General features: G+C 45.5%; 1 protein-coding gene across 1 annotated transcript in view; it reads right to left on the bottom strand.

The window, feature by feature from the left end:
• TRIM54 (tripartite motif containing 54) overlaps positions 1 to 17,418 on the bottom strand; it is a 29,028-nt gene extending 11,610 nt beyond the window's left edge. Inside the window, exons 1-3 of the mRNA XM_073624718.1 lie at positions 17,012 to 17,418; positions 7,231 to 7,403; positions 2,371 to 2,545 (exon numbers count right to left, since the gene is read on the bottom strand). Of these exons, the coding sequence (XP_073480819.1) occupies positions 2,371 to 2,545; positions 7,231 to 7,403; positions 17,012 to 17,179 (516 nt within the window). The 5' untranslated portion in view covers positions 17,180 to 17,418. The remainder of the gene's footprint in view (positions 1 to 2,370; positions 2,546 to 7,230; positions 7,404 to 17,011) is intronic.

The raw sequence follows: 17,418 nt of genomic DNA, 5'->3' as shown, positions 1-17,418 counted from the left end.
TGTCCCATTCACAGACCAAACATTACTTTAGACCATTGCCAACAGTCTAGGCAACCTTCAACCTATGTCTTCTAGGACAGTGTTTCTCAACGAGTGTGCCATGGCACCACATGGTGCTGTTTGGATTCCCCCCCAGGGTGTTGCAAGCACAGCACTTAGTTTGCCCTGGATCAGTGTCATGAAGTGCCATGGCATGGGTGGGCTGGCCAACAGCCTCATAACAACCATTGACGCTCTAGGATCAGGATGTACGGTGTCATTCATTGGTGTGGTGTTGGCGCCCGATCCGCCCACACAATGGCAACACATGACTCTGATCCAGGGCAGGTGGCATGCAGGGCCACCCCCAGCATTCCGGAGAAGATGGAAGTCTGCTTTATCTAGATCTGCTCCATCTCCCACCCTCTGAGTTAAAAGGTAGAGCTCTGCTGTTAAGAGGGGACTGTGTGATTGGGTGGCTCTGTGATTGGGGGACTGGGTGATGGGGGTTCTGTGATGAGGCTACTGTGTGATTGGTGAGTCTGTGATAAGGAGACTGTGTGATTGGGGGTTCTGTGATGGAGGGACTGTGTGATTGGGGGGGGTCTCTGATGGGGGGACTATGTGATTAGGGGGCTATTTGATGGGAGGACTGTTTGGGGGGCTCTGTGATGGGGAGGCTGTGTGATTGGGGCTCTCTGTGGTGATGAAGGGGTCTTTGATGTGATGGGTGGACTCTGTTATGGGGTTACTCTGATGTGATGGGAGGATCTCAGTCTCCGTCCTCCAGTCTTTCTCCACTTTCCACCTTCTGCCACGCTGCTAGATGTTAAGAGGGGACTGTGTGATTGGGTGGCTCTGTGATGGAGGGACTGTGTGATTGGGTGTTCTGTGATGAAGAGACTGTGTGATTGGGGGTTCTGTGATGGGGATGTGTGATTGGGTGGCTCTGTAATGGAAGGATGTGTGATTGGGGGTTCTGTGATGGAGGGACTATATGACCGGGTGGCTCTGTGATGGAGGGGATGTGTAATCGGGGGTTTCGTGATGAAAGGACTGTGTGATGGGGGTTCTGTGATGGAGAGACTGTGTGATAATGTGTTCTGTGATGGAACGACTATTTGATTGAGGTTTTCTGATGGGGAAATGTATGATTGGGGGTTCTGTAATGGGGGGACTGTGTGATTGGGGGTTCTGTGATGGGGGATGTGTGATTAGGGGTTTTGTGATGGTAGGACTGTGTGATTGGGGGTCTGTGATGGGGGGGCTGTATGATTGGGGGTTCTGTGATGGGGAATGTGTGATTGGGGGTTCTGTGATGGAAGGATTGTGTGATTGGGGGGTCCATGATGGAGGGACTGTGTGATATGGGTTCTGTAATGGGGAGACTGTGTAATTGGGTGGCAGTGTGTTGGGGGGCTGTTTGATGGGGAGACTGTGTGATTGGGGGGTCTGTGACGGGGGTTCTGTGATGTGGAAACTGTGTGAATAGGGGGTCTGTAATGGGGAGACTGTGTGATTGGGGGGCTGTCTGTGATGGGGGTTCTGTGATGGGGGATTGTGTGATTGGGGGGTCTGTGATGGGGGTTCTGTGATGTGGAGACTGTGTGAATAGGGGGTCTGTGATGGGGAGACTGTGTGATTGGGGGGCGGTCTGTGATGGGGGTTCTGTTATGGGGGATTGTGTGATTGGGGGGTCTGTAATGGGGGGGGTCTGCATGTATAGGGGGAAGTCTAATGTGATGAGAGGACCCTGTAAAAGGGGGATACTGTGGTGATGGATAGACCCTGTCGTGAAGTTACTTTGATGTGATGGGGGTGCTCTTATGTATAGGAGGGCTTTGACATGTAATGGGGGACTTTGGATGTTAAAGGGGGACTCTGATGTGATAGGGGTACCTCTGACATGATGGGGGGGGGGGGTGGCTTTGACATGATGGGAGGCTTCTGGTGTGAAGTTAATTTCATCACGGTGGTTGTGTGCATGTGTGCATTGTCAAGGGCTCAGGTTTCCCATTGATAAGTAAAATTTGTTTTTTTAGACTGGTGTGCCTCGGAATTTTGCATATTTTTAAAGGGTTCCTTGACTGAAAAAGGGTTGAGAAACACTGTTTGCTAGGATACTGATGAAAAAAATAATTGTATGTTCAACCTTTACAATCAGGTGAAGAATGTGTGGGCAGGTTCTCTAATCACCATACTGGAGCACCTTGTAAACCTGGAGCCACAGAGTCTCAGTGGTTTAATGACCCTATGGCAATGACTCCACATCTCAGGATTTCCAGTCTTGTCCAACCCTTGTAGATGTATGTACTCTTGTGACCTCTTCCACCAACCATAGCTATAATATGGGTCTCCAGATAAAATCTCCTATATATTGCAAGGAAGTACCTTCTGTCTTTTGTAGATGCTGGACAAAGGGGCTACTTCACAGTCCTTGTGTGCCCCAAACACCTTACACATGGAACAGGTAGGAACCTCACAGGTTAAGCAATAAATATTGATTTTCTCATCCTCGTGTTCCTCACACATCAAGTGCTGCTCCGTCGTTTTTGTGTTCAGAGGCCTGGACAAAATGAAGACAAATTATGGACTGGAAAGACAAGGATGCCAAACTGTTCTCTTACTCTTTGAAGGTTCTTATTTCTCCAGGTCATGGTATAGCTGGTAGAGCTTGGTCATGTTCAGCTGGACTTGCTCTGTAATGTTGAAGATGTTTTGTAGCTTCTCCAAGCCATTTATTGAGTTCCAATCATTAGAAATTAAGAAGAGACTTGGAGAAGCTACCAAACGTCTTCTGGTGCAATAATTTTTATGGCTGAACTCAAAAGTAACATCACAGCGAGTCACTCACGCAGGGGTTTACACAATGAGAAGCAAGTCATACATATATGAGTGAAGTCTTGTGCAACATCCATTTAAGCAATATACGGTGGGGGCCCACATAAGTTACCTAAGCCAGGGCACAGGGTTATACCATAGGGAAACCTCAGAGGTGGACAGATGAGTTGATCATGAGAGAAAAAAAGAGAAAAATAAAGGGAGAGAGAGAACAGGACAAGGACAAAAAGGGGGGTTAAGGGAGGTCCTGCAGGCTTGGGCCCTAGCTACAAAACGTCTTTAACATTACAGAACATGTCTAGTTTTACTATTGAAATCCAATCATTAGAACTAAAGAAGTGGCTTGGAGAAGCTACGAAACATCTTTAACATTACAGAACATGTCTAATTTTAGTACTGAAATCCAATCATTAGAACTGAAGAAGTGGCTTGGAGAAGCTACGAAACATCTTTACCTATACCGAAACAAGTCCAGCTGAATGTGACCAACTGCTAGTAACCATCCCTACTCCAATATTCTGCATTACAACTCTAAACTGTATTGTTGTATATAGAACACTGATCAGCTTTAGGTGTTGGTCAAGATAAAGATTTACCTGGATGGATCCCACAGTCTGGGCTACCACGGGGATTAAGTATCTCAAGCTACATCTGTGAAAATGGAACCCTAAAAACGTTTGATACTTTGAAGTAGGGATGGGCCCGATGTTTGGGTCGAACGTAAGTTCGACTCGAACATCGGGTGTTTGTTTGTTTTGGAACAAACAAACATATGGGGAGCTCGCGGGACGTTTGCCCACCACGGAGTGCCCCATAATGCACTGCGAGATCGCAGTGCATTGAAGGCTGCTGATTGGCCAAAGCATGCACCTGATCTGCGCGATGTACAGTGAGAGCCATTAATGGCCAAAGGCAGGGTGCCTTTGGCCAATCATGGCTTAGGGGCTAAGTCCACGCCCCACACTATATAAGGCTGCTTACACGGCAGCCGTGTATAGTGTGTATTAATGGAGATTATGAGAAATGTTAATTAGGGGTGGGTGGCGCTACCTTTAAAAATGTTAAATATGAGTCCAATAAATAAAGTATAAAATACTCATAAGTGCAAACCTCATTCACTCAAAATACAAAGGGGAATGAGTGTGAGTGGGCAACTCCTAAGTAGTGGACCTCGCTAACATGCCAATCACATGTCATACATAAAAGTTGTGTGCAAATGGGAAAATCCGGACAGCCGCACTCCAGGAAATTATAATCCAAACTTCTTTATTTTAAAATCAGGAACATGTCATACAGTACATCAAAGGCAGAGTGTACAGACAGGCAGCTTACGCGTTTCGCACTATATCAAGTGCTTACTCATAGCTCGCGCAGCTCTGAATCCACAGCGGCCATTTTCCTCTCCGAGCTCGGAAAGGAAAATGGCCGCTGTGGATTCAGAGCTGCGCGAGCCAGAGATATACTGATGGATACTTCACAGCTGGAGCGGGAGCACCTGAGGACCCAAAACACCATATCGTTGCCTGGTTTTACATGCCTACTACCCCTGCAGGGGTGCAGGGAGCTGGTGAGTGGGGATCCTTGAGGGGGAGCACCGCAAGTCACTGGATCTGAACAGCTGCCTTCACTAAAGTCACTTCTCACAGATGTTTTTGCTTTTTGTTTTTTCTGCTTATGCTGGATTCTGACACATCCAAAAAACTTTTTCCATAATTTTGTCACTATTTTTTTAGGGTGCACATTGTATCGTATGCCCCAGTTGGGACTACTTATGATATATATAATTTGTGGCCGGTTAGATTTTTTCACTTATGTAATTTTGGACACACTTGTGGATCAATTTAGGATCTAGGCATGGGATAATATCAGCTGCTTATGCTGACTAATGCCATCTGGAAAGTGGATTACACATTGGTTTTCAAAAAAGGGGGGCTTCCTATCGGATTGATTCCCTTCCATGTCACAGGCTGTGGTGCTTATTGAATTGAGTTAATGTCATTTTTTACCGTTATGCTGTCACTTATTATTCAATGTTTGTTGGTCAACTATACGTTATACACTTTTATGCATGACATGTGATTGGCATGTTAGCGAGGTCCACTACTTAGGAGTTGCCCACTCACACTCATTCCCCTTTGTATTTTGAGTGAATGAGGTTTGCACTTATGAGTATTTTATACTTTATTTATGGGACTCATATTTAACATTTTATAAGGTACCCTGTTAAAGGTAGTGCCACCCACCCCTAATTAACATTTCTCATATCATTAAACTCACCCCTTTATGGGGTAAGTGCAAGGGGAGGCTGCAAACCTTCTGGTCCATGAGCGCGGAAACCCGCCCCTCAGTTTAATTAATGGAGATTAGGCAGATAAGTTAGTGGATTGAGTGTGCAGTCAGTGTAGTGTATATAATACAGTGTAGTGTATATAATACAGTGCAGAGTATATGGTGCAGTCAGTGTAGTGTATATAACGCAGTGCAGAGTATATAGTGCAGTCAGTGTAGTGTACATAATGCAGTGCAGAGCATATTGTGCAGTGCAGAGTATATAATACAGTGTATTGAAGTGTATTTAAGTGGTTAAGGGGAACCCTATGACAGAATTAAGAAAACAAACGGCATGGCCCCCCCCCCCCAAATTCATATCAGGCTCTTATTCGAGTGGGCAGGAAACGAGCGAGCGCCCCCCCTTTTAAACAATACCTGGCTGCTTGCCCTCAACATGGGGAGGGTGCTTTGAGGTGCCCCCCAAAGCACCTTGTCCCCATGTTGATGGGGACAAGGGCCTCTTTCCAACAGCAGATGGGGTCTGCGGGCAGGGGGCTTATCGGAATCCGGAAGCCCCCTTTAACAAGGGGCCCCCAGATCCCAGCCCCCCTCCATGTGATTGGGTATCGGGTACATCGTACACCTAACCATTCACCAAAAAAGTGTCAAAAAGTAAAAACCACAAGAGACAGTTTTTGACAAATCCTTTATTAAAAAATAAAAATTTTTTAAAAGTGTCCCTCGATGTAAATCCACCGTCAATTGCCCTGCCCGACGGACCCGAAAAATAGCAAAAATGGAAAACGCTCCACCTCCTTGGGAGGCCTCCCGCTGACTGCTCTCTCATCGCTTTGACAACTCTTATATAGACAAGGGCATGGAGGTGGAGCATTTTCCATTTTTGCTATTTTTTGGGCACATCGGGGGCTTCCAGATTCCGGTAAGCCCCCCCAGACCCCGACAACCACAGAGGCCCTTGCCCCCATTAACATGGGGACAAGATGCTTTGGAGGCACCCACCCCCCCATGTTGAGGGCACGTGGCCTGGTATTGTTCAGGAGGGGGCGCTCGCTCGTCCCCCCCCCTCCTTTTCCTGACCTGCCAGGCTGCATGCGCGGATAAGGGTCTGGTATGGATTTTGGGGGGATCCCACAATGGTTTTTTTTGTTTATTTTGGCATGGGATTTCCCTTAAAATCCATGCCAGATCCGAAGGGCCTGGTATGGACTGGGGGGAGGACTCCAAGCCGTTTTTAATTTTTTTTTTAATCTGTATTGCTGGAAGCTGGCAATACTAGAGTTTGCATGTTTGCTAAAGCTTTTTGCCTGTTCGAGAGTTCTGGTACGAACCAAACCGGGGGGGGTGTAGGCCCATCCCTAGTTTGAAGCAACAGTTCTCTCTTCCTAATTCCCATCTTTTTCAGATATACAGTATACAGTTACGCCATGCGTTTCAGACTCAGTTTTGTTCATCCAGGTTGGCTCTCACCTCATCCGGGCTAAAAACTCTTCTCAGAATTGATTCTCTTCGTAAAGTGTTATATACCATTTACAAAGCCTTATTGCCTTCTATACATGATAGTTCAGACAGTCTATTCACCAAGGGGCGAGCGGAGGCTCCGGTGCTAGACAGTGAGGATTGGAAAGATATGTAGGAGTATCTCATGCAACAGCTGTACACAGTGCTAGTTTTTTGCTCAACCCATTGGACAGTCCGATGTCAGTACAGCGATCTCCCCTGCTAATCTATTGTGTTCTGACAGGGGGCTGGCCCCCTACCAGAACATTCCAGTCAGCAGACCTTTTTCAGTCATACCCCATCGACAGAAGCCAGTCGAACATCCGGCATCTCTAGGACTGACTGCAGTACACACGGGCCGAATGTCTGTTGGTTCCTATTGAAATGGCAGATGGCTTTGGTCTCCACTAGAGTCAGATTGATTCAATTTAAATTTTTGCTCAGGATTTATTTTACCCCTCAGCGTTCTCTTTGGATCTACAACTCCATTCCCAAGAGGTGCTTGAGATTTTTTTTGTACCTTCTATCAAGCCAGGGCATGCCCTATTGGCTCTGTGTTGTACCTCTCTAAGTTTCACATTTAATTAAAAAAAAAGTTAGGAAAAAAAAAAAAAAATTTACCTGGATGACTCCTGCTTATAGATGTCGATGATATTTTCCACCAGCAAGTTCCGTTGCAGTCCATAGACTCCATGTCTGTCAAGGACCACTTCATGACGACAGGATGGACAGCGGAAACGTCCCCCTGATGACACTGTGCTAGAGCCCCGGGACTGCCACAGTGGGTTGGAGGCCTGGAGATAGAGAATATTGTAAAATAATGTTCAGTGTGGGGCGAAGTGCAACTTGATATCCAATGTCAATGACAATGACTTTTACAGTTACCATTGTGCTTATGTTAGCGCTCAACCGAACTATCAAGCCATCAAACGGCTGGTGACATAGGTAGCACCATGTCAACTGCGGATCAAACAGAGGCCAAGATGGCACCTTCCTTGACTGTAAAGGATAGGATGGTTCAGATCCTGAGTGCGACTGACCTGGTTACATACTTACCTTCACCTGTCCCTGCTGTGTCCGCACTACCAAACACCGGGAGGAGCAGACAGCAGAAGGGGAAATATAGAGATCTCCGGTCATTGACTCCAAGTCCCCACACCTTCCACTGACTCTTCATCTTCAGTTGTGTCCTCCAATTCTTCCCTGCTTATTTTCATCACCTTCTTCCACATAAATATAGCAGTGTGCACACTCCAGACTCCAGACACCCTGGAGTGGAAGAAGCCATGTTAACTCAGATGTCAACCAAGAGGTTCAACAGTGCAAAGAGCTATGGCATCTGCAGTAGGGGGACTGCCAATGTTCAGTTGTAAGAACCATGTTGGCTTCAATGAGAGGAGCACTGACAGCCCGAAGGTGTCATGTTATTCCAGATGTCAATCGGAAACAGTCACATTACCTGGGTTTGGAGGAGTCATTTCAACCTATAGTGGGAGGAGCCATGACAGCCTGGAGTGGAAGGAGCCATGTTATCCTAGATGTTATCTGGAAGGAACAACATGCCCTGCAGTGGGAAGAGCCATGGTATCCAAAGTGGGAGCAATGCCATTGTGGAGTTGGAAGGGCCATGTCAATTGCAACAAGAGTAGCAATGACAGTCTGTAGCTGAAGGGGCCATGTCATTCCAGATGTTACCTGGAACCAGTCATATCCTCTAAGTTTGCACGAGCCATTGAAACCTGCAGTGGAAAGTGCCATGTCATTCCAGATGTAACCTTGGAGCAGTCACATCCCATGGGTTTGGAGGAGGCATATTACCCAGCAGTGAAAGAGGCCATGACAGCCAAGAGTTGAAGGTGCCATATCATCCCAGATGTCACCTAGGAGCAGTCACATAGTTACATAGTTGGTAAGGTTGAAAAAAGACACCAGCCCATTGTCAATATTACATTGTATATCCCTGTATGTTGTGGTCGTTTAAGTGTCTATCTAATAGTTTTTTTAAATTACCTATGCTCCCTGCTGAAACCACTGCTTGTGGAAGAGAATTTCACATTCTTACCACACTTACCATAGAGAACCCTCTACGCAGTTTCCGGTTAAAATGCTTTTCCTCTAATTTTAGTGAATGGCACCGAGTCTCTTTAAATGCCCCTTCGCGTGAAAGTTTTATTCCTGTTGTGGGGTCACCAGTGCAGTATTTGTACACTGAAATCATATCCCCTCTCAGGCGTCTCTTCTCCAGAGGAAATAAGTTCAGTGCTCGTAATCTTTCCTCATAACTAAGATCCTCCAGTTCCTTTATTAGCTTTGTTGCCCTTCTATGTACACTCTCCATTTCCAGCACATCCTTCCTGAGGTCTGGTGCCCAGAACTGGACGGCTTTCTGCAGGTGCAAAGTCTTGTAGAGCGGGAGAATTATTGTTTTATCTCTGGAGTTAATCCCCTTTTTAATGCATGCCAATATTCTATTAGCTTTGCTTGCAGCAGCTTGGCATTGCATGCGGTTGCTGAGCCTATCATCTACTAGGACCCCCAGGTCCTTTTCCATCCTAGATTCCTCCAGAGGTTCTCCCCCTAGTGAGTAGATTGCATTCATGTTTTTGCCACCTAAATGGATAATTTTACATTTTTCTACATTGAACCTCATTTGCCATGTAGTTGCCCTCCCCATTAATTTGTTCTGATCTTCCTGCAAGGTTTCCACATCCGGCGGAGAAGCTATTGCCCTGCTTAACTTAGTATCGTCCGCAAATACAGAGATTGAACTGTTTACCCCATCCTCCAGGTCGTTTATGAATAAATTAAATAGGATTGGTTGAAGCACAGAGCCCTGGGGGACCCCACTTTCCGTATTGGACCGTTCCGAGTACTCCCCACTTATCCCCACCCTCTGAACTCGCCCTTGTAGCCAGTTTTCAATCCAGGTACTCACCCTATGGTCCATGCCAACAGACCTTAGCTTGTATAGTAAACGTTTGTGGGGAACTGTATCAAATGCCTTTGCAAAATGCACATACACCAAGTTTACCAGCCTTCCTTCATCTAGATGACAGCTCACCTCTTCATAGATGGTTAATAGATTTGTTTGGCAAGAACAATTTTTCATGAATTCATGCTGATCACTGCTAATGATACCGTTTTCATTACTAAAATCTTGTATATAGTCCCTTATCATCCCTTCCAAGAGCTTGCATACTATTGATGTTAGGCTAACTGGTCTGTAGTTCCCTGGCATATATCTTGGTTCTTCTTTAAAGATTGGTGCTACATTGGCTTTTCTCCAATCAGCAATCATTCCCTGGGTTTGGAGGCAGTGGCGGTGCGTCCATAATGGCGCACGGGCGCCGCCCCCTCTCCAACCACTCCCCATATGTAAAATAGATACATTCATGCATTGAATGAATCTATCCATGGCCGCTGTAGCCACCCCCTATTCAGGCCTCCGGTCCCATTTTGGATGCTGGGCGCCTGAATTTCAGTGGCGGGGGGCTATTTTTGAAGCAACTGATTAGAGCCATAGGCTTTAATAGGCTTCAAAAAAGGTGGACTTGTGGTGCAGAGCATTGAGCTACGATCCCACCCAGGTGTGTTAGCAAAGCAAATTAATATTTGCTTTGCAAACACTGAATCGCCTCTCCGCCAATCAGGGAGCGTGGGTCTATTACCCGTCACCTGATTGGCTGAAGGCACAGACATCCCTATCGGATGCCTAGTAGAATGGAGGAGGAGACACATGGGAACCATGGAGAATGTAGGAGCTGTCACCTGTCCGTTCCACAGCTTGCCGCCATCACCCGGATGTGGTAAGTGCCGGTCTGACGGCGGGCGATATATGATGGGCACAGAAGCTGCATATGATGATCACAGAAGTTGCATATGATGGGTACAGAAGCTGCATATGGTGAGCACAGAGGCTGCACATGATGAGCACAGGCTGCATATGATGGGCACAGAAGATGCATATGGTAGGCACAGAAACTGCATATGGTGGGCACAGAGGCTGCATATGATGGACACAGAGGCTGCATATGATGGGCACAGGCTGCATATGTGGGCACAGAAGCGGCATATGATGGGCACAGAGGCTGCATATGATGGGCACAGAGGCTGTATATGATGGGCACAGAAACTGCATATGATGGGCACAGTGGCTGCATTTTATGGGCACAGTGGCTGCAATTGATGGCGCAGTGAGGCTGCAATTGATGGCACAGTGAGGCTGCAATTGATGTTTTTTTTTCAGTATTTTTCATAATTTTTCAGTTTGTTTGCGCCCCCCCAAAAAATTTTGAGCACCAGCCACCACTGTATGAAGGACCATATGAACTGGCAGTGGAAGGAGCCACGACAACCATGATTTGAAGGAGCCATATTGTCCTAGATGTCAACTTGGAGCTGTCACAACCCCCTGGGTTTACAGAAGCCATTTCAACCTGCAGTGGAAGGAGCTATAACAGCCCTGAGCTAAAGGTGCCATGTCATCCCAAATGTCACCTGGGAGCAAGCACATCTCATGTTTTTTTTAGTAGCCATTTCAATGTGGTTGAAGTGGAAGCTGGTGGAACCTAGTGGAACCTAGTGGAAGTAGCCAAGAATATTTTGCATTACATCACCACCAGCAGACAGAGAAGGCATTTGTTTCACAATAGAAACAATAGCATAGAGTTGTATCCTTCAAAAGACACTACATACTTATTTGAAGACTACAGTACAGACCATGAATACCAACAAAGACATCCTGTGCAAATACTGTCCAGTATATTCCATGGTTGCACTGTGATCTGTCCCTTGCCATAGTCCTTGGATCCCTACTGGGATCCAAGGACTATGGCAAGGGACAAACCACAGTGCTGGTATTTTTCACAAGATTTTACTTGAAAGATTTTACTCTGTAGGTCTTCTCTATAAAATAAAATGAATGCAGAATTCCCAGAGCAGAAAGAGGTTTCCTTACAGCCTTGTGTCTCATGGTCCAGCGATTGGCCTGGCCCTGTCCTGGAGCTCAAGGTGCAGATGTCCTTTATTAAAGCAACCCTGTGGATATCCCCAAGTGATCTACAGTGTATACAGAGCTTCTCAGCATCTCTTTAGTCATACCCGACTGGGCCACCAAGGTTTAGGAACCAGCAGACATGGATGATGGACCTAGATGGAGGATCAGGAAAATGTATATATAATATAACAACAGGGTATGATGACCTATGTGGGCTCAGTGAAACTACCACTCTGGAGGAGATATTGCCAGGCTGCAGGCGGCCTGTCCATCCCTCTCCCCACTGCACTGCACTGACCCACCAACTGCCACCCCCATAGTACCACTCTCAAAGTAAGCCACTTCAACACTGGCAGTCCCTGCATTTTTCACTAAGGATAGCCCTGCCCAGTCACAAGGCACCCCTGATCACATGGATAGGTCTGTTCCAATTTTCATAGACATATTAGGAAGCCAACACCGAGCCAAACAGAAGAAATGATTTATCACATCTGAAATCTGACCAATATCTAATACACCGACACACGTCCACAACTCCACACCTTAGATTGGTGATACCGGCCAAGTCACGGCTGCCTGGAACAACACAGCACTTCCCAGAGCATCCCTTCCTTCCGAACATCTCCTATAGTATGTTTGCAACCTCTGACTATCTCCTATAGTATGTTTTCAGCCTCTGACCATCTCTTGTATCATGTCTACAGCCTCTGACCATCTCCCGTATTATGTCTGGAGCCTCTGACCATCTGCTATAGTATGGCTCTGCTCTCTGATCATCCCCTGCAGTATGTCTGTATCATTATTTTTAATTTTTATTATGTTTTCTTAAAAAAAAAAAAAAAGTAATTATTGCATCCCATATTATTATTATATATTATTATATATGCTTAGCAAAGCCTGTAGTACATAGAGTCCAAAAGAGAGAGCAGCACTCACAGGTCTTCAGAGGTGAAAGCACAGTGAAGATTTTGGTTCTACGTTGCGACGAATCCTGAGAAAGACGAGCTTGTGCCTCATTGAAACGTCGAAATAATGTCATGGACTATAATTACTAATATATGTTTGTAATGTAATTATTATATTTAATTTTAATATATGTTCTTAAAAAAAGTAATTATTATAGCTCATATAATTATTGCTTGTAATATAAATAATCATGATATTTAGGTTTTTTTATTTTCTTAAAAAAAAGTAATTATTATATCCTATTACTGTACTTGTTCTGATAAGTTTTATTGATAGCTAGCAAAAAAAAATACAAAAAACTGCACATATTCAAAGAGTATCATAATAGTGCACAAATAAATGGGATACAATAGAATAAAATTGGCCATACCATGGGCAGATAAAAGTCCACATATAAAGAAACTAAAAACATAATGGTCGCACACATTGAAAATTGTCCAAGAGTAAAAAGGAAAAAGGACCAAAAAAGGCCAGCTAAGAAGGATTAATAATATTTTTTTTTTTGTAATATAATTAATATGTTTATTGTTAATTTATTTTATTTTCGGGGGCGTGACCTGGACATGGCTGTGTGAGGATGCGTGTTCTGCGAGCTCCCGGTTACCCCCTACCTATCCCGGCTTCTCACCTCGTTTTTTACAGGCATGCTATCTGCTAAAAGACACAGAAACAGATCGTCCAACCAGTAAACCCATTCCAACACTCCACAGGGTGAATTACACCGTTTCTTCGCAAGGTTACAGAGACTTTCCCCAGGCGCTCCAGTGGCGGCTCCATGAGGACTCGTGCTGGAGGCTCAAACCTTACAGGCTCAACATTCATCTCCTAGCCCTTCTACCGCCTCAGATTCCATACCATAGACCCCGGCAGCTTTCCGCCCTGATATGCCAGACCCCTCACAATATACGGGCGAGAGTTGCCTGGATCAAGACATCCGGGCCCTGCTTCAGGCTCTCCTGACCAAAAACGACATCGAGGCCCTCATCCTCTGGCTGGAGGAAACTCACCAAAGGGACATCCAGGCGGTCAGAGACGATGTACAGTCTCTCTCAGACAAGGTATCATCGGGAGAAACTTCGCTGTCTGTTTTGGAACAAAGCGTGACTGCCTTAGAAGGTTCCCAGGACTCCCACACGGACTCGGCAGTAACCCTGCAGCTGCACCTGGAGGACCTGGAGGACCGGAGCCGCCGTAACAACCTGCGGCTCCGGGGTCTCCCAGAGGCCATGGGCGCTAAAGACCTGGCGGCAACTGTCACGGCCATCATTTACAAAATTTGGGATCCCCCCCCACTGACTCTGGAGCTAGATAGAGTCCATAGGGCCCTGGGTCCTAGATCGCAAGATCCCAACAGACCGTGAGATGTCCTCTGCCAACTACATCGATATTCACAAAAAGACACCATTCTCCGCAAAGCCTGGGAACACGGAGATGTAAACTTTGATGGGGCCTTTTTAGGGTGACGCTGCAACGCAGGGCCTTGCTCCGACCTGTACTGGACCTAGCGAGGCAACAAGGCCGCACCTACTGCTACCCGTTGGCGGTGATTTTCCGGAGAGCCACCATGTCCTTCAAGCTACGTGCACCAGGGGACCTGCAGGCTCTTTTCTTGTTTCTGGATGCGGATCCCGTGCAGGTTCCCGACTGGCTCACGTTTATCCCGCATCCCGGGGGTGGCTCGGGCCCTGCCTCAACTCGGGGCCCTTCACAGGTGCACCCTCAGAGATCCAGGAGATAGCCCCAAGTTCCATCCATGAAACGGACATGTGAGTCCCAAATGTGTTGGCTCTTCTTGTCCCTCCCCTGCCTCCTGTCACTGACTGCCATTTGCCCGACACCCCGCTGATCCACTGCTGCCGAAATGGCGTACCGCTCCCCCGCTGTATCTGCCCCCCAATGGTACCGCTCCCCCGCTGTATCTGCCCCCTAATGGTTTTCTTATCACCGCACTCAAGAGGGCCCCGTACACATTTGGATTCTCTTGCCCGACTGTTCCTGTGCTCTCCTGGCTGACCTACCTGCCCACAGGACTCGTGCACAAAGGAGATACGGAACACTTACATCCTGTGGCTCCTGGACCTGTGAGAACTCCGGGCTCTTGTTAGACCCCCGTGATGGTCATCCTGCTCTACAGTCACTGTGCCTTCCTGCTGCATGAACCCCTTTGGCCTATCCAACCCCTGCCTACAGGCTAACTACCACTTTGCCAGGTAAGAGGTCATGAAACCTAGCCCACCGATTTTTTTGAGCGTTTATCGGCATTTATCAGTGTTTTTTTGACGTTAGAGCGTTTTTACAGCTGAAACTCCTCTCAGAACCCACTAGTTTTGGGGGTTTTTTTTACAGCCAAAAACTGCTGATAACAGCCTATGTGTGCATAGACACATAGGATAACATGCTGGGGAGTTTATTGACTGTAGAAAAAAAAAAAAAAACGTCTGAAGCCAAAAACAGCAGCTGTAAAGACATCCAAAAACGTCCAGTGTGCATGAGGCCTAATAATATGAAAGGCCTCTGTTCTGTATTTATGTTAGGCACTACAGTATTTGTGGATATTAAGCAAGAACATGCCAAGTATGTGAAAAATGCTCTGGTAAATGGTGGTCAGTCACTACAGATCATCAAACAGGGTAAAAACACACAGTTAGCTAACATACCTTGTACACATAAAAAAAAAAAAAAAAAAAATTATATATATATATATATATATATATATTTTATTTTCTATTTCGACGAGTCCTGAGAAAGACGAGCTTGTGCCTCACTGACACGACTAAATAATGTAATGGACTATAATTACTATATATATTTTTGTAATGTAATTATTATATTTAATTGTAATATATGTTCTTCAAAAAAGTAATTATTATATCTCAAATATTTATTGTTTTATAATAAAAATAATAATAATGATTTAGGTTTTTTCATATTTTCTTTAAAAAAAAAAGTAATTATTATATCCCATTTAATTAATATATATATATATATATATATATATATATATATATTTACATTTCTAATATAACTATTATATTTTCTGTTAATATATTATATACTGTATACATATATATTTTTTTTAAAGTTATTATATCTAATATAATTAATAATTCATCTGTATAAAATAACTGTATTTATTTGTAACATATGATATTTTCTTTTAATATAAGTCTCTTTTTGTTAAATTATAATGAATATTTGATTAATCTCTGTAATAACATTAGGTATTATATACAATTTTAATACATTTTTGTTTTTTGTTATTGGAAGGAATGATACATTTTAAATATATTACATAGAACGTTATAAGTACACTGTGTTCACAGTCCTCTCCATAAATTCTGGGTATATGATGTTGACGAGGAGTTATTTTAGGAATTAATTACGGAATCATCCAGGAACGGATGCGGATAAGTCACGGCTCTCCAGTTGTCAGCCCGTCTCCTCCATCCCAGGACTTAGGTTGTGTTTTTTTTTTTTTTGTCCCTCTTAGGATTACCATACGCATTACCATCTTATCACACAATCTATACACAGCCAACCATAGAGTTACCAAAACTATGAGGACCTACTTAGACTATCCAATCAGCCAGTTCCCTGATGATAACCCTAGAAGAGATTGTATAGCGTTTGGTCCAAAGAAGGAGATTTAGGGTTATCATCAGGGAACTGGCTGATTGGATGGTCTAGGTAGGCCCTCATAGTTTTGGTAAATCTATGGTTGGCTGTTTAAAGGTTGCCTGCTCAGATTGTAAGGCGCATGGTGACCCTAATGCCCCGTACACACGATTGGATTTTCCGACAACAAATGTTGGATGTGAGCTTGTTGGCGGAAAGTCCGACCGTGTGTATGCTCCACCGAACATTTGTAGTCGGACTTTCCGCCAACAAATGTTGGCTAGCAGGTTCTCAAATTTTCCGCCAACAAATTTTTGTTGTCGGACTTTCCGATCGCGCGTACACAAGTCCGTCGCACAAAAGTCCACGCATGCTCGGAACCGATGCTCACCAAACACAACATTAGCAGAAGGAGCCCAAAGGGTGGCGCATGACTACTGAACTTCCTTTTTATCGGCTCGCCGTACTTCTTGTACGTCACTACGTTCGTAATTGTTGGCCAACATTTGTCTGACCGTGTGTATGCAAGACAAGTTTGAGCTGACAACCTTCGAACAAAATTCCACGGTTTTGTTGCCGGAAAGTCCGATCGTGTGTACGGGGGCATGGGAGCGCCGCTGTGTGATTTAGCTATAGACAAACAGCTTGGTCACCTTGCTACAGGAAGAGGAACAATGACGGATCAACAGGTAATAAAACTATGTTACGGGGGAAGTTGCCTGGTTGGTGGCACCCTACGTCCTATGCGCCAATTTTTATTTTGCCCCCCCCCCCGACCCTTCTAGACACAATTCTAATAGAGCGTTGCATGCACCGGGCTGGTACCTGGAAGATGTCGTTGGCACACTTGCGGCACAGGTTGTGCTGACACGGTAGGATGACCACGGGTTTGGTGAACATCTCCAAGCAGATGGGACATATCAGCTGCTTCTCCAGGTTGTCCATGGTCTGGGTGTCCCCCCCTAAAGCCTTGAAGCCCACGGCAAAATTCATCCCTTCCGCAGGACGCGAGCAACCAAGGTGAGAGCGACGGGCCGGTCTTGTGTGACTTCAGTGGGCTCTGAGCCTCTGCTGGGCACACACCGTCCCTTGCCTAACTATAGAGGGTCTTATCATTGGGAGGGGGGAAGGGGAGTGATGGCCTTAACCCCTTTCTTGCCAAGGGGGGGTAGCGTGGCCACCCAGTCGCTGTCCCTGGTGAGCCAGCCTGCCGAAGGGACAGTGTTAAAGGC

The sequence above is a fragment of the Aquarana catesbeiana genome, linkage group LG04 (genome assembly GCF_042186555.1).
Source record: "Aquarana catesbeiana isolate 2022-GZ linkage group LG04, ASM4218655v1, whole genome shotgun sequence".
Lineage (NCBI taxonomy): Eukaryota > Metazoa > Chordata > Amphibia > Anura > Ranidae > Aquarana > Aquarana catesbeiana.
Note: the sequence above shows the minus strand (reverse complement) of the source record. Positions and strands in the feature narration are given on the sequence as shown.